Source organism: Dreissena polymorpha, chromosome 13 (genome assembly GCF_020536995.1).
Source record: "Dreissena polymorpha isolate Duluth1 chromosome 13, UMN_Dpol_1.0, whole genome shotgun sequence".
In the NCBI taxonomy this organism is placed as follows: Eukaryota; Metazoa; Mollusca; class Bivalvia; order Myida; family Dreissenidae; genus Dreissena; species Dreissena polymorpha.
The window spans coordinates 75,557,133-75,584,325 of NC_068367.1; the positions used below are offsets into that span (position 1 = coordinate 75,557,133).

Genomic DNA, 27,193 nt, shown 5'->3' on the forward strand with positions numbered 1-27,193 from the left:
AAGGCCATTTGTTAAGAACAACAATATAATTTAATGTAATGTTTAGAGTTAAAGTTGGGTTGATTTGTTGGAATCTTAAGTTGGCGGCCCCAATGAATGTCAGCCATGCTCTGGGAAAACATGGCTTAATTCACATGCTTAGTGTTGTCCCATATTAGTCTTGCAGTTTACACATAGCCTTATAGTGACAACACTTTCTTCATAAACTGGATTTTGGCTAAGAAAGATTTTATTTTAATGAAAAATTCAATAAAGGCCAAAAGTGTCGTCCCTTATAAGCCTGTGGTCCCTATTAGCCTGTGGTTCCTCTTTATTCGCCTGTGGTCCCTGATTAGACTGCGCAGGCTTATTTAGAGGCCGACACTTAAAGCACACACATTAAGCCTAGTCTTTCCAGAGTGTTGCTCATGACGTTTTAACAAAACATACCACCAGATCTGTAGAAAAATAAATTGGGCACAGTGGCAGAAGATGTACTCAGCTTTTTTCCAAAAATTAGCTGTTTAGGCTCTAAAACTAATAACAAATGACTGTACTATAAGTTTAATCAGGGCCCTCCCATTTTTTATAGGAAAATCCTTAAAGGGATTAGTAACAACCCTCCAATCCCAACATTTTTTTTTGTACAAGGTACTTGCCAAATGATGTGCTTTTGATTTATTGCAGCTAAGAACTAACAGTAAGTTGTTAAAAAATGTTGCGATGGCGTGAGTGTTACCGCTTCTCCACCTAAAAAGGCCCTTGTGACGTAATACACAAGCTTTGGCAGCAATATTTTCATCTGTTATAGTAGCTTAATGATAAAATTATGCCTGCACAAAGCAGTGTTCAGAAGTGCAATATAAGTGAAAAAGTATTCCTGGGGACTCAAAATATGTTAAAAGTCAGTATTCAAGCCCCAGAGACCAAGCGCTAAATGGTTTAGGGAAGGTTTTGGTTGCATAGCACAGAATTGACATACAATATGGCATTACAAAAGGTGAACAAATCTCAGGAATAAATTGCACACAAATTTAGACAAAGAACTTAAATTCCATATTCTGAATATATTCTTAAATGCAGACAACAATTCAACCATTATCACAAATGAATGAACAATTTCATTTGTTCTATTTTCGTTTATCAAATTCTTTTATCAAATTCCACACTCCATTTTCTATAAAGAACTCAATTGTCTGACAATTACAATTTAGAATTTCAGACCTATATCAAGGAAATAAAACTTGATATCCACATCTGTCCCAGCCAACACCCTTTGTTAGAGGGAAAGATAAGCACAGCCTCATGGAAGGAAACACTTGGCATCATTATACTTGAAAATTGCTCCATAAAGATAATGCTTTGTATAAACAAAGGCCAGATAACAAAAGTCAAATTTCATTTACATCACATTAATAACTCAGTCGAAAAAAAAAACCAGCAAAAATGAGATTTTAGAATGGTTTCCAAAAACAACAACAGTCATGCAGATAATAAAGGGGAATGACTCAACAAATTAGCAAAATTCAATTAAGTTATACATGTTATATTGTTAAATTATGCAGTTCTTGTAAACATCACTACCTTAATATAGCATTAAAACCATATCTTTAAAATATTTATTTTGCCTGTGTCATTTTTATGTTGAAAACGGGTTGGTAGAAATTATAGGCCATATTAAATCACACCATTATTTTTCTGTTCCTACAGCTAGGCAGAATTTGAGATGGCTACATTTCACATTAAAAAAAAAAAAGCAGACGGGAACAGAAATGTTATATATAGCACATAGATTCCGAATGGTATAAATCTTTCCCTTCCAACAACTGGTTTATTTCAATTAAAACCTTTACATCAGCAGATGTATTTCAAGACTGTATCTGTTCAGAAAAACAGAGAAAGAACAAAGCCGCCATAACTAAAACAATGATTACTTTATATTTAAACAAGGCAGGGATCTTTAAAGGAAGATTTCACTCACTTAAGACAATGTTTTAAATTGTTCATTTATGTTTTTGAGGCATTTGACATATGATAAGGTTCTTATTTTCTTTTAAGTTAATAAGACTTTAGCTGAATGATTCTTATGCGATTTCGACGTTTACCATATGGCCATTGACAGAATGTTTTATTATATTATCATAAAGAACTCATGTTCGGGAAAAGTCAAACTGAGGAGCAGCTTAAAAGTGCAGTTTTTGAAAGCTTTTACTGGGTAAATTATTATTAAATTTAGAAGTATGTTTTGAGAAACACTCAAGGGACCAGATAAAAAACCATATGCCTCTCTGATTTTCAGAAAAAAGCTGGCATTGAGAATGCACTATTAAAACAATTATTCTGAATGAACAGTAAGCATGAACAGATCATCATACCTAATGGCCAACAGATTTACAACTGGCAGCAGAGGTTGAGTATTTTTCCCAATGTCCAACAGTAGTTCAGTTATATCAAGGAAATCAGTTAACCCTTTGCATGCTGGGAAATTTGTCGTCTGCTAAAATGCCGTCTGCTAAATTTCTAAAATTAGCATTTTCTTCTTTTTTTTTTTCAAAGAATACTATCAGAATAGCAAACAGTTTCGATCCTGATGAGACGCCACGTTCTCATCTGGATCCAAACTGTTTGCAAATGCCTTTAAAATTCAGTTCCAGCGCAGAAAGGGTTAACCAATAAAAGGACTTTTGCCTCACAGTTTAACCCTTTCCCACTTAGATACGTATTTTGATGCATTTGTAGTCCCTAAAAAAATTAAATTTAATTTAAGACCTTTCTTACTTGATGAAGGTTTAAAATGCTTCATTTCCGACCATTAGATACTGATGAGCAGCAAACAACATAAATCCTGAGCAGGCTGCGAGTTACTCGCAGGCTGTTCTGGTTTTATGCTGTTTGCACATTGCCATTTTCACTTTGCTTCTGAGTGGGAGGGGGTTAAATCCTTAAAGTATGGAATTCCAATCCTTGGGTTATTACCCCAAAAACATGCACATGGAATTTTTTTTTCAAATCATAAAATGATATAAATGTGCAAGTACACAGTGTTTTTGTTTCACCATTTTGGGAATGGGGCCGGGTTGCTTGGGATTGGGAAAATTTACTAAAATTTGGACATTAATCTTGTTGTAGTTTTGCTAAAAAAAGCTTCAAAATTGAGAATAAGCGTTTTTAGTATTATATTTACAAAGGTTTAACTTATATGGCTGAATGGGAGATGAACAGAATGTTCAATTGGGAATTTTTAGGTCCCATTTGGGAAAATATACACTTTTTTCCATTGGGAAAGGGGCCAAATAACGGACACCATTTTGAATGAAACAAGAGATGTGTTTGTCAGAAAAATTATGGAAAATAGAAACCCAGACAGCTTTCAAATGTCAAAAACTATATGTGACGGACTAAATTTGATACAGGGAAAAAAAAAACAAAACATTTTTGCAGAGTCAGCTTGGTTTAAAAGGAATTCGAACTGGGGAAATGGCCATAGATTATGCAAATTCATTTATGCACAAAAATATATATTTGCTAAATAATTCAGATGTCAAATAATTCAAAAAGTGACAAGTGGTGTCAATCAATTCAGACAAAAAAATTGCTATTGTTACAAATTTCTCAATGTCCAATATCTACTGTGGAATATTGATCTTCATGTATACAGGATGATATTACTATTGGGTTTATCAAATTTGCAACCAGACATATGCATTATTCAAGAAGTATGTACCGTTATAATACTCTTTTATTATAAGAAGAATTTCTGGCTTTGACTGCACGCTAACAATTACAAAATATTGTTTCGGGACAGCTTGACAGAATATTTAACAGATTTCTACATGGATTTGGGTCGTTCTCTGTGAAAAAGGAGTTTAATGCATGTGCTTTAAGTGTCGTCCCAGATTAGCCTGTGCAGTCTTCATTGGCTATTCAGGGACGACACTTTCCGCCTAAACTTTTTTTGCTAACAAGAGACTTCTTTTAAATGATAAATATCATAAAAGCAGAAAGTGTCATCCCTGATTAGCCTGTGTAGACTGCTAATATGGGAGATCACTTGAGGCACATGCATTAAACGAGTCCTTTCCACAGAGCAAGGCCAAAATCTAGTCTAACACTTGTAAATTAGGTTTTTAAGCAATGCCAATTTATAAGCTACCATTGAGTATTATATATATACATATATATAAATCATCTATTAAGCTTGACACAATTCGGCAGACTTGGGACGGGAAAGGAGGGGGAGGGGGCACAAAAAGCTTCAGTACCAAATATTTCACTTCAGATCTTTCCCTATTACATGTTGTAGATTGTATGTCAACATAAAGTTACCTCTACACAAGCAGTATTGAAATATCAAGGGTTGTAAACTGTGATCAAAATATTATTTTTTCACAACTGTAAGATTCATATTTTGCTTGTATTTACAATTGCTACAAAAAAGTAAAACTGCTTTTATGAAGAAACTAGAGCTTTGTCACAGACGTGACGTATACCCCCACGTGCAGCATTGACACAGACTATTTTGCATGCTGTCTTCACAAAACAAGAGAATCTAATTTATGGGAATTTTAAAGAACTATTAAGCCATTATCATTTATAGCCTTTTGACCTTTGAACTCTTGAATTCTTTCATAATACACGCCGTCAAATGACTGCGAACAAAATTAATGTACAGAGTCATTTTAAAATCTCACAATTAATGACATAGTTATGGCCCAGACAAGATCATTTATTGCCATTTTTGACCTTGAACTAAAAGTGTGACCTTGACCTTGGAGATATCGATGTAATTCTTTTGCGCGACACACTGTCCAATGATGGTGAACAAAAGAGCCAAATGATTTTAAAATCTCACAATAAACGACACAGTTATGGCCCGGACAAGCTCATTTATGGCCCTTTTTGACCTTTGAACTCAAAGTGTGACCTTGACCTTGGAGATATCGACCTAATTCTTTCACGTGACACACCGGCCAAAGATGGTGAACAAATGTGCCAAATGATTTTAAAATCTCACAATGAACGAAATAGTTATGGCTTGTAAAAGCTCATTTATGGCCATTTTTGACGTTTGAACTCAAAGTATGACCTTGACCTTGGAGATATCGACGTAATTCTTTCGCGCGACACACTGTCCAATGATGGTAAACATATATGCCAAATGATTTTTAAATCTCACAATGAACGACATAGTTATGGCCCGGACAAGCTCATTTATGGCCATTTTTGACCTTTGAACTCAAAGTGTGACCTTGACCCTTGGAGATATCGATGTAATTCTTTCGCGCGACACACCCGTCCAATGATGGTTAACTAATGTGCCAAATAATTTTAAATTCTCACAATGAACAACATAGTTATGGCCCGAACAAGCTCATTTATGGCCGTTTTTGACCTTTGAACTTTAAGTGTATCCTTGAACCTGGAGATATCGATGTAATTCTTTCGGACAACAAATATGCCATATGACTTTAAAATCTTACAAATGAATGACATAGTTATGGCCCAGTCAAGCTCATTTATGATTGTTGAACTCAGAGTGTGACCTTGACCTTGGAGATATTGACGTAATTCTTTCGCGCGACACACTGTCCAATGATGGTGACAAATTTGCTAAATGATTTTAAAATCTCACAATAAATGACAAAGTTATGGCCCGGACATTTGACCTTGTGAACTCCAATTGTGACCTTGACCTTTGAGATATCGACGTACTTTTTCACACACGACACCGCACCATCCCATGATGGTGAACAATGTACCAAGTCATTTTAAAATCTAACGATAAATGACATGGTTATGGTCCGGACAAACTTTCAGTTTTAAACACCACTAAGTGACCCCGTGACCTAGTTTTTGACCTGGCATGACCCATATTCAAACTTGACCCAGACATCATCTAGATACAACTTCTGACCAATTTTGGTGAAGATTGATGAAATTTCGGGACAAGACTGACAGACCGACCGACCGACAAGTGACTCCTATATAGCCCCCATTACCAATGGTAAGTGGGGGTATAATAAAGTCCAAGTGCAAAACTACAGGACTTCAAACACAAAATCAACAATTAGCAGCAGACACCAACTTCCCCACCATAACTTACCTACAACCATTAGCGTAAAATCAAATCCTCGTTTGACACTTTTTCTGTAGACCTGATTTGGAAGGTTCGCAAATCCAACGTAGCCCTCTAATTCCTTGGTAGTGTCCCCATATTTGCGGTCCCGTTCCTTTTCTTTGTCGACAGGTTCCATGTTTCGTACTGGATCTTTAACAGGTTCTCGTGTCCGTTCAGGGCGGGTCACTTGTGAAGCGAGCATTAGGGTCAAACTTAGGGGTAGGGGCTGGTAACTCAGCTGCTTTGAAGAACGCTTCTCTCTTTGCGGAACTTATCTGCAATTCACAGATTAATATCTGTCAACATTATAGGAAAATGTATATAATAGCAGCTAACATTATTCAATGGTCTACTCTCCATATGTTAAACCAAACAATATAGATATTAACCTTTTAAAGGGACCAGCTTACTTTTTGATAAATTGAAAAAACAAAAACAATTGCTTCAGATTTGCAAACCTTTGTTGAAGTCATGTTTTTGCAATGAAACATTAATACAGAACATTTAACATGCTCTAAAATATCCATTATAAATATGCATCTTTTGACGATTTAACAACCTGAAAATTATAAAGCGTTTGGAACCTCAGTGTGGATAACTTTTTCTTTCTTTAATTATAATTTTGTTTAATACTGGGGCTGACTTAAGTTCCGATGTTAACATTTATCAATTTAATGAATCTAATGGCAAACTTCAAAACATGCCAAAATCTGTGAACAAGAGTACCTTTAAAACCTAAATTTGCTGTTTCCACTGATATTGAAATGAAGCAGCTGAAACATTTTGAAAAAAATCACATTCCGTCGCTTCATAAACCCAACAGCTCACTGTTTCTGCTATACAAAAAATTAGCCAAAAATGAACACAATATAAATAATTGGCTAAACAATATATGCAATTAATTATGAATCCTTCTTCATATAAATCCCAACAAAATAATTGCAAGGGTCAGCTCTTCACAAATTAACTGCATAATTTACCTCATTTAGCTAAATATTCATGTCACTTACATGTGCACTCCACACATGATACACAGAATGCAAAGTATAATCCCAATTTCAACTTATTTCTTTTTGTCCTCAACAAAGACAGGTCCGTGTCTTATAATCCTATTGTCACATTAAGTACTTCACCATTAATAGTTTTCCACCTATCTCATTTAACTAATAGACACACTGTAAGGTGTTTGCTACATCAGCATATTTGTCCACTCTCTCACCCACTTACGATATTTATTTACATTAACTATGGAGAAAAAAATCTTATATTATCCTATGCACAATATATCTACAGCTTAAACTCACAAACCCCCCTATTGGCTCACACCACTTTCTAGCCTCTGTTACATCTACTGGGTCTGGCCTCAGAAACTGCCATGCTTATTCCAGAAATCAATTTTTCCCAGACATTTTTCTCAACATATCCCAGTCTGATATACAAAGTTCAAGAGGGATTTTTTGTGAAAATATATCTTAATGGGTGTACTATATGTGAATAGACAATTAAATTTAATTGCAATCACCAACCACTGTGGCTCTCTGTCAGTCTGTGTACATAACACAAATGGTAAATACCAGTAAATAACTGTCAAAAGTTGATGTATTTAACATTTTTATACTAAATTCAGACCTACTTTTATGCAGCCACTAAGCAATTTACTTTATGTTACAATATATAATAGCATAATACTTGTTTTTATATAAAACTGAGCTACACTAAACAATTTAACAACAAAATGTATCTATATAAAACTGAACCAATTCATTTAACTTATTTCCTAATAAAGTCACCAGTACTTATTCATCAGAGGTTTCTTAAAATTCCCTTTTTGGGCAAAGAGGACAGGCTAGAACACAGTAATTGTCAAGAAATATTGTTATAACATGAGCAGTGTGTGGGCAAAGTGTGAAAGTGATACACCAGCAGGCTCCACACCACTGATTTACAGCTGACAGATCATGACAGATGGGTTACTATAATACTGTAATAAGATACAATGTTATTTTATTACTAATGTCTGAGCCATTTATCCACGAGCAGTCACCCTCAAGTATGTATATACTGTCGGGGTTATTGCAACAGTTAAGGCAAAACAATATCATTGCTCCATGTTTCCTTTTGTCATTTTACACAAGAGTTTTAACAAGTAAATTAGTGAACCATATGAGGCAACTAATTCTTTAAGTCCTATGCATATATTTGTTAATTTGTAAAAAACACTCAAGATTGTTAAATTTATAAGGTAAAAACAAACAATACATTAAACTGTTTCAGTTAAGGGGTATAAGAATTAAACTGTAAAGTGGTAAAATAACAAAAGTTTCAGTTAAGAGGTCAAACACAAACAATCATATTAAACAGTTATATTTATGGGGTAAAAGAACACCTGAACACAACAGTTTCAGTTAAGGAGTAAAAGAACACCGACACAAAAGTAACTGTTACAATAACACCAGCACAAACGTTTAAAATTAAGGGGTAAAATAACACAAGCAAGACAGTTTCAGTTTTTTTAAGTCTGAAAATTGTAAAAGGGGCCTTTACTCTGACACCCTTCAAAGGTTCAGACTCATTTCTGACGTATGTGAGTTTTGTTGGTGGTCAACAAGCCCTACAGGTGGGATTTTCTACAGGTATATTGGTTTGCTCCAACAGCACACGACCAAACAAAAAATGACTTATTTTAGTAAACCGTAAGTCACTGGGAGATGCAGCTTTTATAAACAAGAGCACTACATAACGGTTTCAACACTCGGCTGCGAAAGCTTGTCAGATTTTGTTTGTTTGTTAGAGGTCACAGTGACCTTGACCTTTGACCTAGTGACCCAAAAATGGGTGTGGCGTGTAGAACTCATCAAGGTGCATCTACATAAGAAGTTTCAAAGTTGTAGGTGGAAGCACTTTGATTTTGAGTAACTCGCAGTCTGTTCGGGTTTTATGCTGTTCGCTGCTCATTAGTATATAAGGATTGGAAATGAAGAATTACAAACTTGAATCTAGTAAGAACTGTCTTTAATTAAATTTCATTTCTAAGAGACTAAAATAAAAGTGTAAAAATACGTATCTAAGTATCTAAAAATGCACTTTTAATATACAGGTATTAAGCCAGCCACAGAAAAATTATATTACAGACTGAATTAATTTTGCATATTTTTAAATATTTTTATTTACAGTTTTATAATGAAACCATTTCTCTGGTCTGCTATAACATCATTTCTACTATCCTTTGGTATATGACCACATTCTAATAAACTAAGCAACAGATAAGACATATTTTTATACATGTGCAAAGGATAAAGATAAAATGTGAGCAAGCACACATACATTAATAAATGTCAATCTTATATTGGTTAATGCAAAGAATCCTTAACATACCAATTATTAAATATAAATTTAACAAAACTGACCAAAATGAAAGTTGTTGCAATATTACCTGCAGAAATTCCATGTCAATGTTTCCTCTGAGCGACATCACAACAGATTTACTAATGACAGACTGACTGTGATTAGGAATGATGATAGCTATAATTTAATAGCCAATCGACCTGATAGCTCTTTTCAAATAACCAGCTCTAAAGCTCTTAAAGCCTGAGATAATTGAAAACTCTTAAAACTACTTAGATTATCAAATATCTTTTCCTAGTCTTGTGCCCTTTGCTCACATTTATGAATCAGTTATTCCTCCCAGGTCTGTCTAGAGCTTGTTACTCATTCAGAGCTTGAATATATGCTTTTCAAAGCACTGTTTGGATTAATCCCTATGGCAACTTAAGTATTGTTTAGAACCTTGCAATGTGCAATTTATACCTGCTTTGCACAAATATCAAAGAGTCTGGCTCTACCAATAACCTATTAGAAAGATCACAACAAATATTCTCAATAAAATTGATCAAATACTTATGTTCCTATAGTTTTCCAACTAAAATAACTTGTTTCTTGTTATCAATTCACTACCCCACATAACTTCACATACATACCCACATTAAGTGGTAATAAAATACAAGAGGATACATTTTCATCATAAAATCATTATGGTTTACATTGCCCAGGTATTTGGGTATGGGTTACTATATAAATATAATGAGATATCAAAATCTTTTGTTAGGCCACGTGGGAATACAATGTTAGTTTTTCCTCAAGCTAAAGAATCATATATGATTCCGTTGCACATCATGTGTTATGTTCTAACAGAATACAAGCCTTGTGTTTGATAAAGATAAGCGCATCAGTAAATAGCTAAGAAGTTCTGAGGTACATGTATACAAGTTGTTTTTTAACCATTTTATTCGGAGGAGGCCGGATGTTCAATATCCAGATAAGTGAGGAAATCATTTACAGCAAAATTTCAAAGTGATGCTCCCTGCTTGCTTTTTACATGATCCCAATCTATTATTTAATTCAATTGAGTCATTAGTAAAGGCAATTTTATTGGCAAATACATTAGTACATAGCCAAACAACATACATAAGACATGTAATGGCGGTATAAAAAATTATTATTTAACATGGTGATGAAAAGTATGATATAATATAATGGGAATGCAATAATAATTAATTAATGGTTGTGTAAATGTTGACCACAATAACATAAGGAAAGTGAAACCAGCTCATAGACAACACAAACCAGATCAATTTTGGTGACATTGGTTTCTGTATAACTACAAAACAAGGGACAAAATTGTCACAAAACCAGGTTTTCAACTCAAATTGTGACCTTGAACTTGGAGATATTGACGTAATTCTTTCGCTGGACACACCGTCCAATGATGGTGAACAAACGTGCCAAATGATTATAAAATCTCACAATGATTGACATAGTTATGGCCCCGACAAGCTCATGTATGGCCATTTTTGACCTCTGAACTCAAAGTGAGACCTTGACCTTGGAGATATTGACGTGATTCTTTCGCGCGACACACCGTCCAATGATGGTGAACAAATGTGCCAAATGATTTTAAAATCTCACAATGAATGACATAGTTATGGCCTGGACAAGCTTGTTCCGCCCGTCCGCCGACATTCGCCAATCTAATAACCAGTTTTTTCCTTCGGAAAACCTGGTTAACAACAACAACAAACAATATATACATATATACTTAATTAATACTTGTTGTGACTTGATCTTAGATCGAAGGCAATTCTAGTAAATTTAGCTAGGTTAATTAATATCTTCCAATTCTTAGTAGACATAAGTTGCTTAAATTGTGTAATATCAGGGTTACAAATAAAACATAAATGGATGTAAACATGGATGTAAACACACCCGTAAGTGGTGCTTTTAAAAAATATTCTTTTAAAACCATTTTTCTAAAGAATTTCCACAAGTGCATAAAATATTATAGTTTTTGATACTGCTTATGGACAGTTAAATACCAGTTAAATACATCAGAATCACTTAATATAATAATCATGTGTTCTTGGCCAAATATTCCATGAGTACAGCACTCATGTACATGGTTATGCTGCACACAACGTGAAATTTTGGCACCTTTTTCAGAAGTAGTCAAGGATTCATTCGTAAATCTTAAGATATCAGCACAGACTGCAAGCAAAATTGTTTTTTATGCACTAAAGATCTTTGCAAATGTATATTAATTATTTTCAATAAAATGAGATATTTGCAAAAACAAATTCTGTACAGCCCATAAAGCAAAAAACCCATTCAGAATGACCTTTTAGATATGTTTTAATGCATTTCTAATAACTGATGTGTTTTTTTATTTCATCATCACACTTTTATATGGCACATTTATAAATACCGACTTAAAAATAAGAGCTTTATCAAGAAACATCAAACAGTCAAGAAAAAAGACGTAATGCTTACAGAATGTTCAGTCAACTGACATAACAAAACGATGAGTTAAGAATGAACAGCTCAACAACACCATCCCAAGTAAAAATGTTGCCAATTTATGTCCATATAATGATCAACCAACTAATAAAAGTCTCAGATACAACTGTCAAGTATGAACTACTGTGTTATGGTATACTAGCTCATTAAACCTAACCGCTGACACCTAATATGGAGGGCCAAAAATGACTGACATTTGCAAATAGAAAGTGTCAGCTGTTCAAACTAGTTCAAGTTTAAAGCTCACTTACCCAACAACAATTAAAGGTTTAATACACTTTTAATGGCCACCAGTAAACTTCTAACATTTCAAATACATTATCTGTCACATCATGTAAACACACATTTTTCATCAGATACATGTAGTAACAAATTTCTGATGACCTGTTTCAGACTCTTGACAATAAATATGACAGTAAAATCACATTTTCCGGACCATTTTCTCCATTACAGTAAAATATTGTTTCATCAACAGTCTGGTACAATGTCAGGGGATTATTTGCTAGCTTAATAAATGTTAAATGACAAATACTCACAGGTGTTCATCTGAAGAGTTATGTCTTGTAACAATATCCGCATTAGAGTCCAGCATTCAACAGCGAGTGGTCAAACAAGACAACTTAAGGAGAGAAGAACTTTAACCTACAAAAGTTAACTGACCCCAAGATTTCAATTTTGATGACAAGATATCTCTTAACACATTTGGCTTGTCAGGCGATTATACATTTTTGTATACTTATGAAGTTATGATATATTATATATTTTATATGTATTGTTTTATCCCCATAATTATTGTTTATTTTGCAATAAAGTGTCTATAAAAACGACGTCATAGGGCTGAGATTCATTATAGCTTGACAGCCATTTAACAGCCCAGCCTCATAAAACCTTGGCAGGTCATATAGGGCCCAGCCTCATTAATCCTTGGCAGGTCATATAGGGCCCAGACTCACTAATCCTTGGCAGATCGTATAGGGCCCAGACTCATTAATCCTTAGCAGGTCATATAGGGCCCAGACTCATTAATCCTTGGCAGTTCATATAGTGCCCAGACTCATTAATCCTTGGCAGGTCATATAGGGCCCAGACTCATTAATCCTTGGCAGGTCATATAGGGCCCAGACTTATTAATCCTTGGCAGGTCATAAAGGGGCCCAGCATCAGACGACCTTGGGAGGTCACATAGGACCCAGCGACATACAATCTTGGCAGGTCACAATCACATACATGTAGCAACCAGTCTCATTGGCAGGTCATACGGGAACAAGCGTCATAAACATTGGCAGGTTATACAGGAACAAGTCTCATAAACATTGGCAGGTCATACGGGAAGAAGCGTCATAAACATTGGCAGGTCATACGGGAACAAGCCTCATAAACATTGGCAGGTCAATTTACGTGAACAAGCCCCATAAACATTGGCAGGTCACACAGGAACAAGCCTCATAAACATTGGCAGGTCATATGGGAACAAGCCTCATAAACATTGGCAGGTCAATAAGGACTCAGCTAATACAATATTGAAGGCAATTTTTGGTCCCAAAACCTCGAAGGCAAGTCCCAATCTGCGAAACCTTCAAGCTTATTTAAGTACCAGCCCAGTCCAAAAACATTCAAGGCCATAAAAGTCCCCAACCCATAAATCTTGAAGGTCAGTTTGTTCCCTGGCCCAGAAACCTTGAATTATGGGTCCCTGGCTCAAAAACCTCAAGACCAAGTTCCAGTCCAAACCTCTTTGAGTCCAAGTCCACAAACCTAGGCCATTTAGGCCACTTGCCCAAAACCTTTAAGGCCATTTACTTGTCAATCGCAGTTCACAAACATTGAAGGCCAATAAGGACTCTATAATGAGCCATATAAACAATCTTCTAAAAAACCGCAACCTTCATTGAGGCAATATTATATTAATTTAACACATTATAAGTTAAGCTATTTCAAACTAAATAAATCTGAAAGCTGTTTTTGATTACCTCCTGATTTATTCCTTCCTGGGGATGAAATGTAGACGTTGACATTCGGTTGTCAATCACCTCCATATTGAATTTTTACGTTTACAAAATAATGTATCTTTTCTTGTTGACGCTGTTTTTAGCTTCTACTAATCAGTTTTAATTAGCTGGTTAGTTACAGGTAACAGCCCCACTTATTTGGAGTAGCTCTTTTATATAATGCTGTAAGACAATTATAGTCTTTTATGAATTTTCTATAACAATGTTTTTCAATGCATTTGTATTTATTTATCTTTTGTTTACATATGAATATTACTAAATTGCGATAAACAAATGCAGCAGAATAATATTAATGCCATGCAGTTTCAGACTCACTGAAAGCACAAGAAAATTGATCCTTGTAGAGCCCAAATCCCTCAATATTTTATCAGAAATGCATACGAAAGTTTGTAACTGTTGTCAAACAGAAAGTAGTAAATAAAGCTGCTTTAGACAACCTAATGCTTAGAGCTATTCCAATATTTAAGCAAGTCAAAATTCAAGCAAATTATAATGCTCACTATGATACAGAAAGCTAAGATGATAGAGAATAAGGTATTTCCAGACTGCAGTTATATAAATGTCCAATTTAGGTCCACAACACACAGAACAAACTAAAGAAATTGTACCATCATGAAGTTTCCCCAATATAAATTAACACTGAGAAATCTGTTTTTCTAGATTTATGCTGAATACAGTTCAACATTTAAGAGAAAATACATTAAAAATTGCACTAGAAAGAAATGAAACCCCGATCTTCACCAATCACAAGCACCCATTTTCAGATTTTCATCTATTTTTTTTTGCAATTTTTTGCCAACATCCTCAGTGCTGCTCCTGTTACAAGATATCTACTACTGACTCATGAAGAAGTTTTGAAATATTTTTGTATATTTCCCCAAAACTGTCGGCTATCCATTACCAGCATCTTGACAGCCCCCCTATCATAGCACATGTGCTCAGCTGCATGTATCTTATCTATATAAGATAGTTTTCAAGAAGAATTTTCTCACAATTTTGTTGAATTGAAGTTAAGACTGTGAGTACTGTGTATGTCGGCAGGTGCAAACAAACTGCAATTCATAATTACATGAAATCAACTTGACAGCAATATTGTAACAAATTCAACAGATCTTACTGTTAAAAGCAGTAGAAGCCAACATAATACCCAAGTTCTTGTCAATCCATACAAATTATAGCGAGTAAAATCCAATAAATGTGTATTTAATGAAAATCAAACACACAAGAAATTCCAACAACTGTATATTAGTAATTATATTATTACATCAAAATTTAATTACAAAAGAACGTTATCAACAAAACCACTTCAACACCAGTCACTAAGTGCGTTTAATTGTTAACAAATGACGTTACAGTTATTCTTTATCGACACATTATTGCCCCAGGACCCTGGCATGGCCAAGCTATGGACAGGCCTGAACCCTCAGGGTCAACATTCCTGAGAAATGACTATTTACTTTGGTTATTGCCAAACTATAGCGCATATTGGGAAAACCTGTAAAGATTATTATCATAATGTGTTAAGTAAATTATAACCAACCATGTTACAGTGATCTTTTTTGCTTTTTATTTTACAGCCTATGCCTTTTTTATTGGGAACAAAAGCGCAATAGACCATGAAATTGGGAAGAATTAATAATTATTAATTGATATGATAATAAATAAAAGTTTAGCAATTGTTTATAAGTGCATGTTTAACTGCTTTCTAAAATTGATATTATTAAGTGCTAAGGAATTAAAATGCTGAATAATTAACTCAATAAACCAATTATTGTCAGTTTATTGGAAAAGTTCAGTATATTTTTGGGGAAGATTTTGGAGAAAAAATGTTACATTTTGCCATTAGGAAACAGCCTTTTTTATTTTTATGCCCCCAGATCGAATGATCGGGGGTATAATGTTTTTGGCCTGTCTGTCTGTCTGTCTGTCTGTCATTCTGTCCCAACACTTAAACCTTTGTTAAAATTTTGTGATAACTTTTGCAATATTTATGATAGCGACTTGATATTTGGCATGCATGTGTATCTCATCCCCTGCGAAAATTTGTTCTAGAAATCGGAACGGTTCTGGAACTGTTCTAGAACATCAAGAACAGTTCTAGAACGTTCCATATTCACATTCTAAAACTTATGTTCTGGAATTGTTCCAGAACAGTTTTCTAGAGTAATTCTAGAACATTTGTAGAGCAAGGCTCAGTTCTGAAACTGTCCCAATAATATACAAGATCATTTTTAGAACATTTCAAGGACAAAATAAGTTCAAGAAATTTCTAAAAAATGTTCTAAAATGTAGTTCTAGAACACATTTAGAACTCTTTTAGAACCAGTGAGTTCTACAAACGTTCTAATGGGGAATAAGAGCACTTATAGAACAGGTCTAGAACCAATGTCTACAATTGTTCTACATATTTAAAATAAACTAATTCAGACAATGATAATTTGACTTCTTTCAAATTAGATTTCAAAACAATTTTCACATTGAAACTTTGCTTGCTGTGGTGTCTGCAAGATATTGCTGTCATATCATGAGATATATATATCATACACAGAGGACTAATGTTAAGGAGGAGTGTTTGTTGATAGGTCTGGGATACTTTGTCTTATTTCTAATCCTAAAACATTATGTGGGTACTCACTAGAAACGACATAACGAGGCACTTCTTATAAGTATCTAAACATAAACTTTTATGGAGAACTGGAGAAAATTATCCCTGAAATACCATAAAGTACTTATCCTTTAAGTCCTTACAAAGTCTTCTGGTACACACATACATATACATGTATATAACTGACAATAATTTGTCACCAAATTCACATTATTTAAAAAAAGAATTACTTAGAAAAATTGTTCTAAAACAGTTCTGGAAATATATACAAGAACAATTCTGGAATAGTTCTAGAACAATGGTTCGAGAATTGTTTTGGAACAAACCTTCAGAACTGTTTTAGAACTATTTGTTCTACAAATTATTCTCATTTAACATTCAACAACTGTTCTTGAATCGTTCTAGACAATTTTAAGGATGATTCTAGACCACTTCTAGTCATTTGTTCCAGTACAATTCTAGAAATTTTATAGAACAGTTCTAAAACGTTTCCCAGGGGATGGAGCTGCACATTTGGAGGTAAGAGGATGTAATTTTGGGCAAAGAAATCACTGTTTATCACATACAAAGAGATGCTCAGAGGGTGAGAGAGGAGAACAATACAAACAATAACACAAACTCACCATAATTAATATTATATTATTTAATTGTTAAGTTATTACTGTATTTACCATATTGTATACCTTTTATAAACACAAACTGTAGGCAATGTTGATTTGCTGTTATATTTTTGCTTTACTTACTTAATACCTTATTATTAGTAATAATGTTTGAACACCCTCTGCAAAAACACATTCTCAAAATTGTGTAACAACTTTGGTTGAATAATTATGGTACCAAAGTATTTCATTACTTATTGGCCAAGGTTCATACTGATACAGAATTTTGCTTTCAAAACTTCTGGTCCGTTAAATTCTTTCATTTAATCTTCAAGAAGCCTACATGAACCAGCTGCAACTCAGAATGTCTGCCAGAGCAGGGCAAAGTTCTCAGATTTAAGAAAAAACATGAAATTCAAGATCAGTAAATCTTTTTACTGGTAAAAAAAGAAATGATACTGCAAAATCATTGCATAACTGAGAGTATTCTCAAGTGCTTCCTGTTGGCACATGTACAGTACTAGTTCTTCTTAAATGCTCTTAGCTTTTATGAGTAAAACGCACTGATCAGAGTTCTTTTTTATAAAACCAAATTTCATGTAAACAGATGTGTTGGTGAAACACTGTCCCCCATATATTTGACCTTTGACCTTGAAGGACTCAGAATGTGCAGCTCCATGAGATACACATGCATGCAAAATATAAAGTTGTTATCTTCAATATTGCAAATGTGTATATTAAATGAGCGATTTTGACCCATATATTTGACCTTTGACCTTGAAGGATGACCTTGGCCTTTACCTTTCACCACTCAGAATATGCAGCTCCATGAGATACACAATGTATGCAAAATATAAAGTTGCTATCTTCAATATTGCAAATGTGTACTATTAATTTAAATGAGCGATTTTGACCCATATATTTGACCTTGAAGGATGACCTTGGCCTTTACCTTTCACCACTCAAAATGTGCAGCTCCAAGAGATACACAAGCATGCCAAATATGAAGTTGCTATACCAACAAAAAAACCAACAGACAGGGCAAAAACAATATGTCCCCCACTATAGTGGTGGGGGACATAAAAATTCAGTATAAAATGTGTCTATAAAATCGATTTCAATCCACCTTATACATTGTAACAAACACAATATCTATTCACATCAACATTGCGTGTTTTTTGTGGATAAATGCTAAACACAAAAAGTTGATAAAAACCGTAATCAAACCGAAAACGGAAGTTTTGTAGTGAAGATTCAATCTATCTTATGGAGATTCCGGAGATTATAAGTCTGTGCTAAGCACCATTGATTGATTAGACATGAGATCTATCTTGACGTGGATTCCGGAGATAGTTGATGAACACATTTGCATATTTTCAAATTCTGAATACTCAGTGTTTTCAATTTCAAAAACTTACTCATTTTCGTGAACAGTTGAAGTGTTTTAGACTTAATATCATTATTCTGCAAGCGCACCGCATCAAGACTAGTAAGTTGTTTTAATTTAAGCATTAAGGATAAATTTATTATCGTTTTGTGTTCATTTATGACAGAAAATATTTAATGTTGCTCATTTTACCAGTCAAACTGCAGCCTGGAATCCAGGCGGCAGAGTTTCCATGAAAAACATGTTGCCAGTTGCAAATCCCAGCGACCCGGAGGGTCAATAGCTGGGAGTTTGATTAGTGCAATTAGTACAGTGCATGATGCATGGCAAGAGTTTCCAGTTTAAATATCACCGACTTATATTTAAGGTCTTGTCATAATTCACTGTAAAATTGTCATGTGAAAGTGCTTATGCCAGTAAGTGGTTTTACAGAAACAATGTAACTTTGACACATACAGTGAGCAATCAATTCAATCTAGTTGCCGAACATTTTTTTTTGCATTTGAAGTGTTAAAGCGGAATAGAACTATTGGAGACGGGCCGGAAGCAGTCTTTTATTGACGAGTTGCCAATAAAACAAACTGAAACATTGTTCCTCTATTATTATAAGCAAATACACCCGTTTTCAGTCATACCTAGAGTTATGAAATATTATCAGGGCAACCCATTGTTGTCATTTTGAGTGCTTGCAATAAAATTCTCAAATTTGTGGTCTATTTTTTGTGCAGCTGGTGTAGTAAATTAGTATCATATGCATTCATCTTTTTAAAAACATTGGCAGATGACAACACATCCATTAACACATTTGGTGTCTAAACCTTGCTGAGTCCTGAGCTTGGAAATTTAGAACTTAAATATAGACTAAAACCATTAGCATACAATTGTGATTCAAGTGGCGAGCGTAAAACTGTAATCCCACAATATTTTGAAGATAAAATAGTTTCATAACAAGGGACAAAATTGTCACAAAACCAGGTTTTCATTGTGAAAAAAAAATCTGATAAAGGGAGAAAACTCAAACTGAACTTTTGAAATGACCAAAAAAAATTAACCCCCTTTGTAATTTTTTTTTTTTTTAAATCTATTTTTAGTCGTGGCGACCTTGACATTGGAGATATTGACGTGATTCTTTCGTGGGACACACCGTCCCATGATGGTGAACAAATGTGCCAAATGATTTTAAAATCTCACAATGAATGACATAGTTATGGCCAGGACAAGCTCATTTATGGCCATTTTTGACCTTTGAACTCAAAGTGTGACCTTGACCTTGGAGATATCGACGTAATTATTTCGCGCGACACACCGTCCAATGATGGTGAACAAATGTGCCAAATGATTTTAAAATCTGACGATGAACAACATAGTTATGGCTCGGACAAGCTCATTTATGGCCATTTTTGACCTTTGAACTCAAAGTGTGACCTTGACCTTGGAGATATCGACGTAATTATTTCGCGCGACACACCGTCCAATGATGGTGAACAAATGTGCCAAATGATTTTAAAATCTGACAATGAACGACATAGTTATGGCCCGGACAAGCTTATTCCGCCAGCCCGCCAGCCAGCCAGCCATCCAGCCCGCCAGCCAGCCAGCCCGCCCGCATTCGCCAATCTAATAACCAGTTTTTTCCTTCGGAAAACCTGGTTAATAAACCCTCTTAAATGTGTACTTTTACAATAAGGCTAATTCCTTCCACTTGATATTAGATAAAAAAAACTGGCCCTTGGATGATATGCTTATTAATTAATATATAATATAATGAGCTGTGCTCCGTGAAAAGGGTGTTTAATGCATGTGCATAAAATTTTGTCCCAGATTAGCCTGTGCAGTCCACACAGGCTAATCAAGGACGACAATTTTCGATTTTATGATTTTTTTTCGTTTAAAGTAAGTCTCTTTGCAGCAAAAATCCAGTAAAGGCAGATATAATCATAATAGCTTATTTAACATGAACTACTTTTGTAACAAAATTGAAATAATTTACATTTCAAAAAAGGTAAAATTCAAATAATGAACGCAAAAAACAACAAAACAAAAATTACCTTTAACTTTTAGGTCCTGAATCTAACGATTTTAAAACATCCAAAACTTCAACACTGTAAAATACTGCATGCACAATATTCTTCCTTGATTTGCTGTTAATAATCTTTTACTCCAACAATGTTATGTCTACTTTCACTTACACAATACTCGCGTGACACAAATATTCATTGCAACCTACTTGAATGTTGACACTTCATTTATACGCTCTCAACTCATTATTACGTTTTTACACTACAGTCAATAATTTCTGTGGCTGACAACTAAGCATTTTGTACAAATCATAAAAATTTCATCTGGAGTAGAATAGGATGCACTTGTAAGTACGCCTTCCCGCAAACAATTATACGGCCTAGCGACATTCCTTACATTAATAAAGCGGACTGCCCTTTTATTACAGTAGAAAACTTAACTACACATAAAGTTACCTGATATGACCAATGATTAACATTTTTTGGGGTACACCAATAAAGTATACTTAAAAGTTGTATCAAATGCCTTTGATGGTGAATAATTAAGATCGTTATCAGCTGATTTTATGGAGCTGATTTATCGCTGGAAAATCTAATGAAGCGTGACTTGGACAATTGATAATATCAAAATTTGTAGGAGCAAAATACATTATCATCATGTAAATCTCTACAATCATTGTTACAGAGATAATGTTCTTATAGTATTTTATGTAAAAGTCAGACATAAGTAAGCATATCAGTGTTTCTGTATAGACTTGCTCTTTAATATATATGAGACGCTTTGGGAAAACTCAGCCTAATACATGTGCGTGAAGTGTCATCCCAGATAAGAATGTGCAGTCTGCACGTCATCCCAGATAAGAATGTGCAGTCTGCATGTCATCCCAGATAAGAATGTGCAGTCTGCATGTCATCCCAGATAAGAATGTGCAGTCTGCATGTCATCCCAGATAAGAATGTGCAGTCTGCATGTCATACCAGATAAGAATGTGCAGTCTGCACGTCATCCCAGATAAGAATGTGCAGTCTGCACGTCATCCCAGATAAGAATGTGCAGTCTGCATGTCATCCCAGATAAGAATGTGCAGTCTGCATGTCATCCCAGATAAGAATGTGCAGTCTGCACGTCATCCCAGATAAGAATGTGCAGTCTGCACGTCATCCCAGATAAGAATGTGCAGTCTGCACAGGCTAATCTGGGATGATACTTTACACATATAAGTAAAACCCAGTTTTCCCACTAAGCAGCTAATATATAAGTTGTAGCATTTATCAACATGATTTTGGGGGAGGGAATGGGATCTAGAAACTTGTGAAAGTACTTGTACAAGTGTACCATACCCCACTTATATATAACATAAGATGTTCATAATAGAATCATTAATATTTATAAAAAATGCTACTATACCTCTGGAAGCATTAAAATTCTATGACAAATAAATAACACTTTACAGAAGAAATATTCTGAAAATTGCTGACATAAAAAAAACTGTTAGAGGTTTATATTGAAATTCCTCACTACATTTAATTGTGATTTATATCTAGAATAAATTACAATTTGAAGATACTTGTAACAAGAAATATCTTTTAAAAAGATATACGGCGTTGATTGTGGTCGATGTTTATGAACGATCAAAAGTTATCTCTACGAGATAAAAAGTAGCGGATGCCTTTTTTCTGCGCAGTTCTTAGCTACATCATAAGCAAATCAATTACGGGGTGTTGCGCCAGATTTCGTGGCTTATTTTGCTTTATGTGATATTATTACTCAGATATCTATATTTACAGAATAGAAAAACACAAGAAACATGAAAATAAACGATTGCATATAGGTCAGCCGGCAATACTCGAATCTTATTTAATTGCATAATTATAGTATAGTGAATTATTGTGCTCATGCTTAATAAACTGGTCTAAATGGATAAATATTTCTAATTATTTTTATCAAAATTGGTCCTTATCATGCAAATGTTAAAACCATATTAAAAATCGATGATTGACATACCACAATAATATCGCCGAATATCTTTATTTAGTATCTTTCTGATCAAAACAGACTTCAAGTGCACAAAGTTTACGAGACGGCGTTTATATAAAGATTTCTGCAACTGACCGCAAACTGACCTTGATACCTTGCGGATTGGAATGCAATGCATTACAGTCAGTACGTTATTGTCAGCAAGACCGGTGTAACACAATGATCGCAACCCCTTCTGCGAACTCCGGTGATGAACTGTATATAAACTCTGACTTTCACAAATGGCCGGGAGTTGACCCGAAACCTCGCGGGTTGAAATGCAATGCAAGTAAGTACTAAATATGACAACATAGCTACTAGTATAAACGCTTTTTGCGCTGGTAATTCTCTGAAAATAAAAGGTGAACGCACAAACTGTATTTATGTCGAAAATTGATTGTAAAACTGTTCTATCTATTGAGCCTTTTCATTAGAGATAAAATTGTTTCATGCAGTAAAACAGTGTTACAAAGACGCGGATATGTTTCCAATGTTATGGTGTTATACTCAAATCAGCCAATGGAATAAATGAAGTGTATTCATTCGTACCTAGCCGCGGGAAATTTTATTTGAGTATTATTGGACACTTACAAAGGTCAAATCAGGGTGAAAAGCTGGCTTATTCAGCTAACGCCGAAAAACTTGAACTCTATCCAGGGTCAGCCCCATCATTCAATCATGTAAATGAATGAAGGCACTGACCTTCCCTATGTTTTTGTATAACTTTAATCTATGCAAATATTTGAAGGTTCAAATACAGTTGACTGGAAAATATGAAACTTTCTTACATACAGAGCTCCAGATAATTTTTTCAGCCGAGGGGTATTTCACTCATGAATTTTTTAATTGATGAGTAAAAATCATAATCCGATAATTTTAACGAGTGTTTATGTTCAAAGGACCTCAATTAATAATAAATTGTACTTGTAGTGTTAACTTGCTATTACAAGCAGTTTTGTACACAATAAAGCAATAACTTTTGTTTTATTTAATATACTGTCAATAATAGGGCATACACTTTTTTCTGGTGTTACTAATGACGATGTCGACTTAATAGAGATCGACCATTTATAACTGGCTCGTCATTAATTTTTGTTTTATTTACATGACAATAAAACACAAAACATGCAGACGCTGCTGAACATGTCACAAAAAGAAAAGCGCTTTCGGGACAGGGACTGCCGGTCAGGGCGGCACAGATCGTGACGGTCATATGAAAAACAAACAAGCAGCAAGTTTTCGCATTACATAATGACTCTAGTGGTTATATTGATTGCAAACCGGATTTTAATATATCTAACAGTTTAAACATGTGCTTAGTCAAATTATCTGAATGGTAAGGGGGTGGTATCCGTAAAACTTGTTAATTATATATGTGTATTACGGCTGCCATTTAAAAAGTTCTTGAAGGAAAAAGGTGTTTCCATAGTGCCACACAAGAGATGAACTGATAGCAAAACTTATATGCTTGAAGTCGGGCGATTTGGTTTTTTTTTTCGAATGTGATGTCAAATGTTTTCACCATTAGCGTATATCGATTTTCAACAATGCAGCGGAGAGTCCGTTGTGTCAACATCAGCATTTATCGTGGGCCAAAATGAAATGATACCGTTCTGACTGAGGAGTAAATTAGGTCGGGAACCACATTATGTACATAGATGGTGATGTCACTACGTTCTTATTGGTGTGGACACAATGACGGGAACCAGTTATGATTACATGAACTTATTTTTATGTATAAATGGCTAATACGCATTGAAATTGCACACGATACGTAATCCGAATTTAGCCAGGAGTTTTTTTACTCAACAAAATTTTAAGCCATGCGTATTTTCTTCTTTTTCATGCGTATTTTACGCAAATACGCATCTTATCTGGACCTCTGCTTACATATTAAATTAATCCAAACAAGCAATATACTTTAATATTAGAAGTCTTCTAAAATTATTAGTCTGTAATAATAGTTTTTTGCATCACAAAATTATGATTATAAACTCTAAATTAACACATTTTTACTTGAAAACAAAAGGAATTACAATTTATTATTTACACTACAACTTAGTGTTTAAAAAAAATTGGACAAAGATGACAAACAAAAACAATATCATAAAAATACAATGCCAGTAAATGTTGAATTGATTAACTTATATATTATATGTACATTATAATATCATCAGTTCACATTGTCTTTCTCCTTGTTTTACAAGGCATTAATACATGTGTGTATGTTCCATGCAAATACACTTCATGCAAGCAAAGAAAGGCAGAAAACCATGTTAGAGGATGAAAATACACAGAGGAAGTTACTTCCCCTGAGAAGAAATGTAGACGGCCTCTGTAAAGGATTTGAAAAAAAAGTTCAACATGTTCTGTTCACAAACTTACCACCTCCAGACATCATGATCAATAAATGTTTTTTATTGTTCATGAGCTACTGTTCATGAACTTCATTGTCTTTAACCAAAGAAAAAATTGGTTGACTTGTCATGTTCAAATCATTCAACCTGTGTAATGTAAACCTTGATCGATGTTTAACCCTGCTTTAAACCCTTTACCACTTAGATACGTATTTTGACGCATTTGTAGTCTCTTAGAAAATGAAATTTGATTTCAGACCTTTCTTACTAGATTCATGTTTTAAAGGCTTCATTTCCAATCTATACTGATGAGCAGCAAACAGCATAAAACATGAACTAGCGAGTTACTAGCAGGCTGTTCTGGTTTTATGCTGTTTGCACATAGACATTTTTAATTTGCTTCTGAGTGGGTAAGGGTTAAACATGGTTGGCAATATTGTAAACTGCTGCTTGTCAATCAGGTCTCTTTTGACTATGTACATATCAAAGATTGTTTTCAAACACAAAGCAATATTCACATTGTGTTAATTTTTACTTTAGCAAATTCACTTTGTAGTATTTGTTTGTTTTTACAAGGCATTTAATATGTTCCATGCCAATACTATCCATACTGGCAAAAAAGGGAGGTAACCATGTCAGAAGATGAAAATACACATCAGGGGACAACAATTCCACTCGTCCGCTCGTATTGACGAGTGAAATCTTGAAAGGACGAGTGAATTTCCCTAAAGCTCTCGTCCTACAGGACGAGTGAAAAAAAACTGATGTTAAAATATGTATTTTCTGACCAGTAAGACTCTTTTTCATTAAATAAAATCATTTCTTAAAGCATATCTATTCCGAAAATAGATCGCGAATGAACCGGAAATCGTAATTGTAAATTTCATACAGCAGGTGCGCCTTGTTATGCGAGACTGTGTCCCGAGTAAATATTGGCTTTTTGGTGTAAACTTTGCGTGTCCATGTTGACAGGGAGCCATCTGACTTCATTCACTGTAAGTATTGATTTTTTTTAAAGAATTATTTTACTGCGAAGTACGGTTTTTAACCAGTCTGAATTTCATCTGAAAAATGTCTGACATACGAGCGTTCTTTAAAGGGGGCAGGAGCGATGTTCAACCATCCGAAATGGAAAGCATGCAAGCATTAGAAAAAGGAAAAAACAAATTTGTCTTCATTTATTTATTTTGTGTTCCTCATAAATAAAGTAAGTTAACATTTCTTCTGTGATCAGCTGGCATGAATAACTAAGTAAGCAGCATTTTAGCAGTGATATAGGAAACATTGTTTGTCATATCAGTCCTTTGCAATCTTTCTTTCACACATATTTGAAGGACAAGTGCATGTGTTTGCAGGACGAGTGAAAATTTTAATGCACTTGTCCTGCAGGACGAGTGCAATTTATAAATATTTTTGTCCCCTGCACATACAAAGTTACTTCCCCTAGCAAGAAATGATAGAGAAGAAAGAAAGCTGAGATCAGTGATTGATTATTATTTCAGCTGACAGCTTTCTGACAACATGATGGATTATTTGCTTATGCCCCTCATATCAATATCACACCAAATCAACATGTTAGAGAAATTAGCAATCATCAAAGCATGTCTCTAAAATGTTACAACACAAAAAACAACATGACACTTTACATCAAACTGGACAAATTTTTGTTTGAAAGGAAATCAAAAAGAGCATTTAACCTTATTCTAAGTAGCATTATTTACAATCTCTGAGTGAAATGTAAGCTCAGCTCAGTTTACATAGGATAAGATAAAATTGCGTATTGTGATAAATTATCCTTAACCCTTTCCCCCATAAGAAGCAAAGTGAAAATTTTTTGCAACCAGCATAACAGTGTTTTCATTATTAACCGATCGGCGATCCATATCATCCGTTGAAAATCTTGGAAAATCGGTTGTGTTTTATCCGATAGTGAAATAAATTTAGTGGTGTCACACCGCACGGTTTTTATGAAACATCGTTGACTGTTCATCGGTCTAAAACGAAAGAGCCAATCAGAAGCATTGTAACAGAAATATTTCACACCGCGCCATTTTAATTTAAACATCGTTGACGATTGGTCGGTCTAAAAGGAAAAAGCCAATCAGAAGCGTTGTAAAAGAAACCAATGTAGATTCAGCATGGAGTCTGATCGTGGAAAGAAAAGAAAAATGAACATTTTAGATTTCGGATTTAAAGCTAAATCTGGTAAGAAAGACAAATGACACAGTTGATTTTTCTTCCTGTTTATATTGTT

General features: G+C 34.5%; 1 protein-coding gene across 5 annotated transcripts in view; it reads right to left on the bottom strand.

Annotated features, from left to right (window-relative positions):
• Positions 1 to 6,086: 6,086 nt before the first annotated feature.
• The window catches only part of LOC127856269 (uncharacterized), a 111,028-nt gene continuing 89,921 nt past the window's right edge, over positions 6,087 to 27,193 (bottom strand). For all 5 annotated transcript variants that reach the window (XR_008037930.1, XR_008037928.1, XR_008037927.1 and 2 more), the window contains one exon: positions 6,087 to 6,372. Coding sequence is in view for 1 of the 5 variants with exons in the window: in XM_052392377.1 (XP_052248337.1) it covers positions 6,271 to 6,372 (102 nt within the window). In the remaining 4 variants the exon portion in view is untranslated. The remainder of the gene's footprint in view (positions 6,373 to 27,193) is intronic.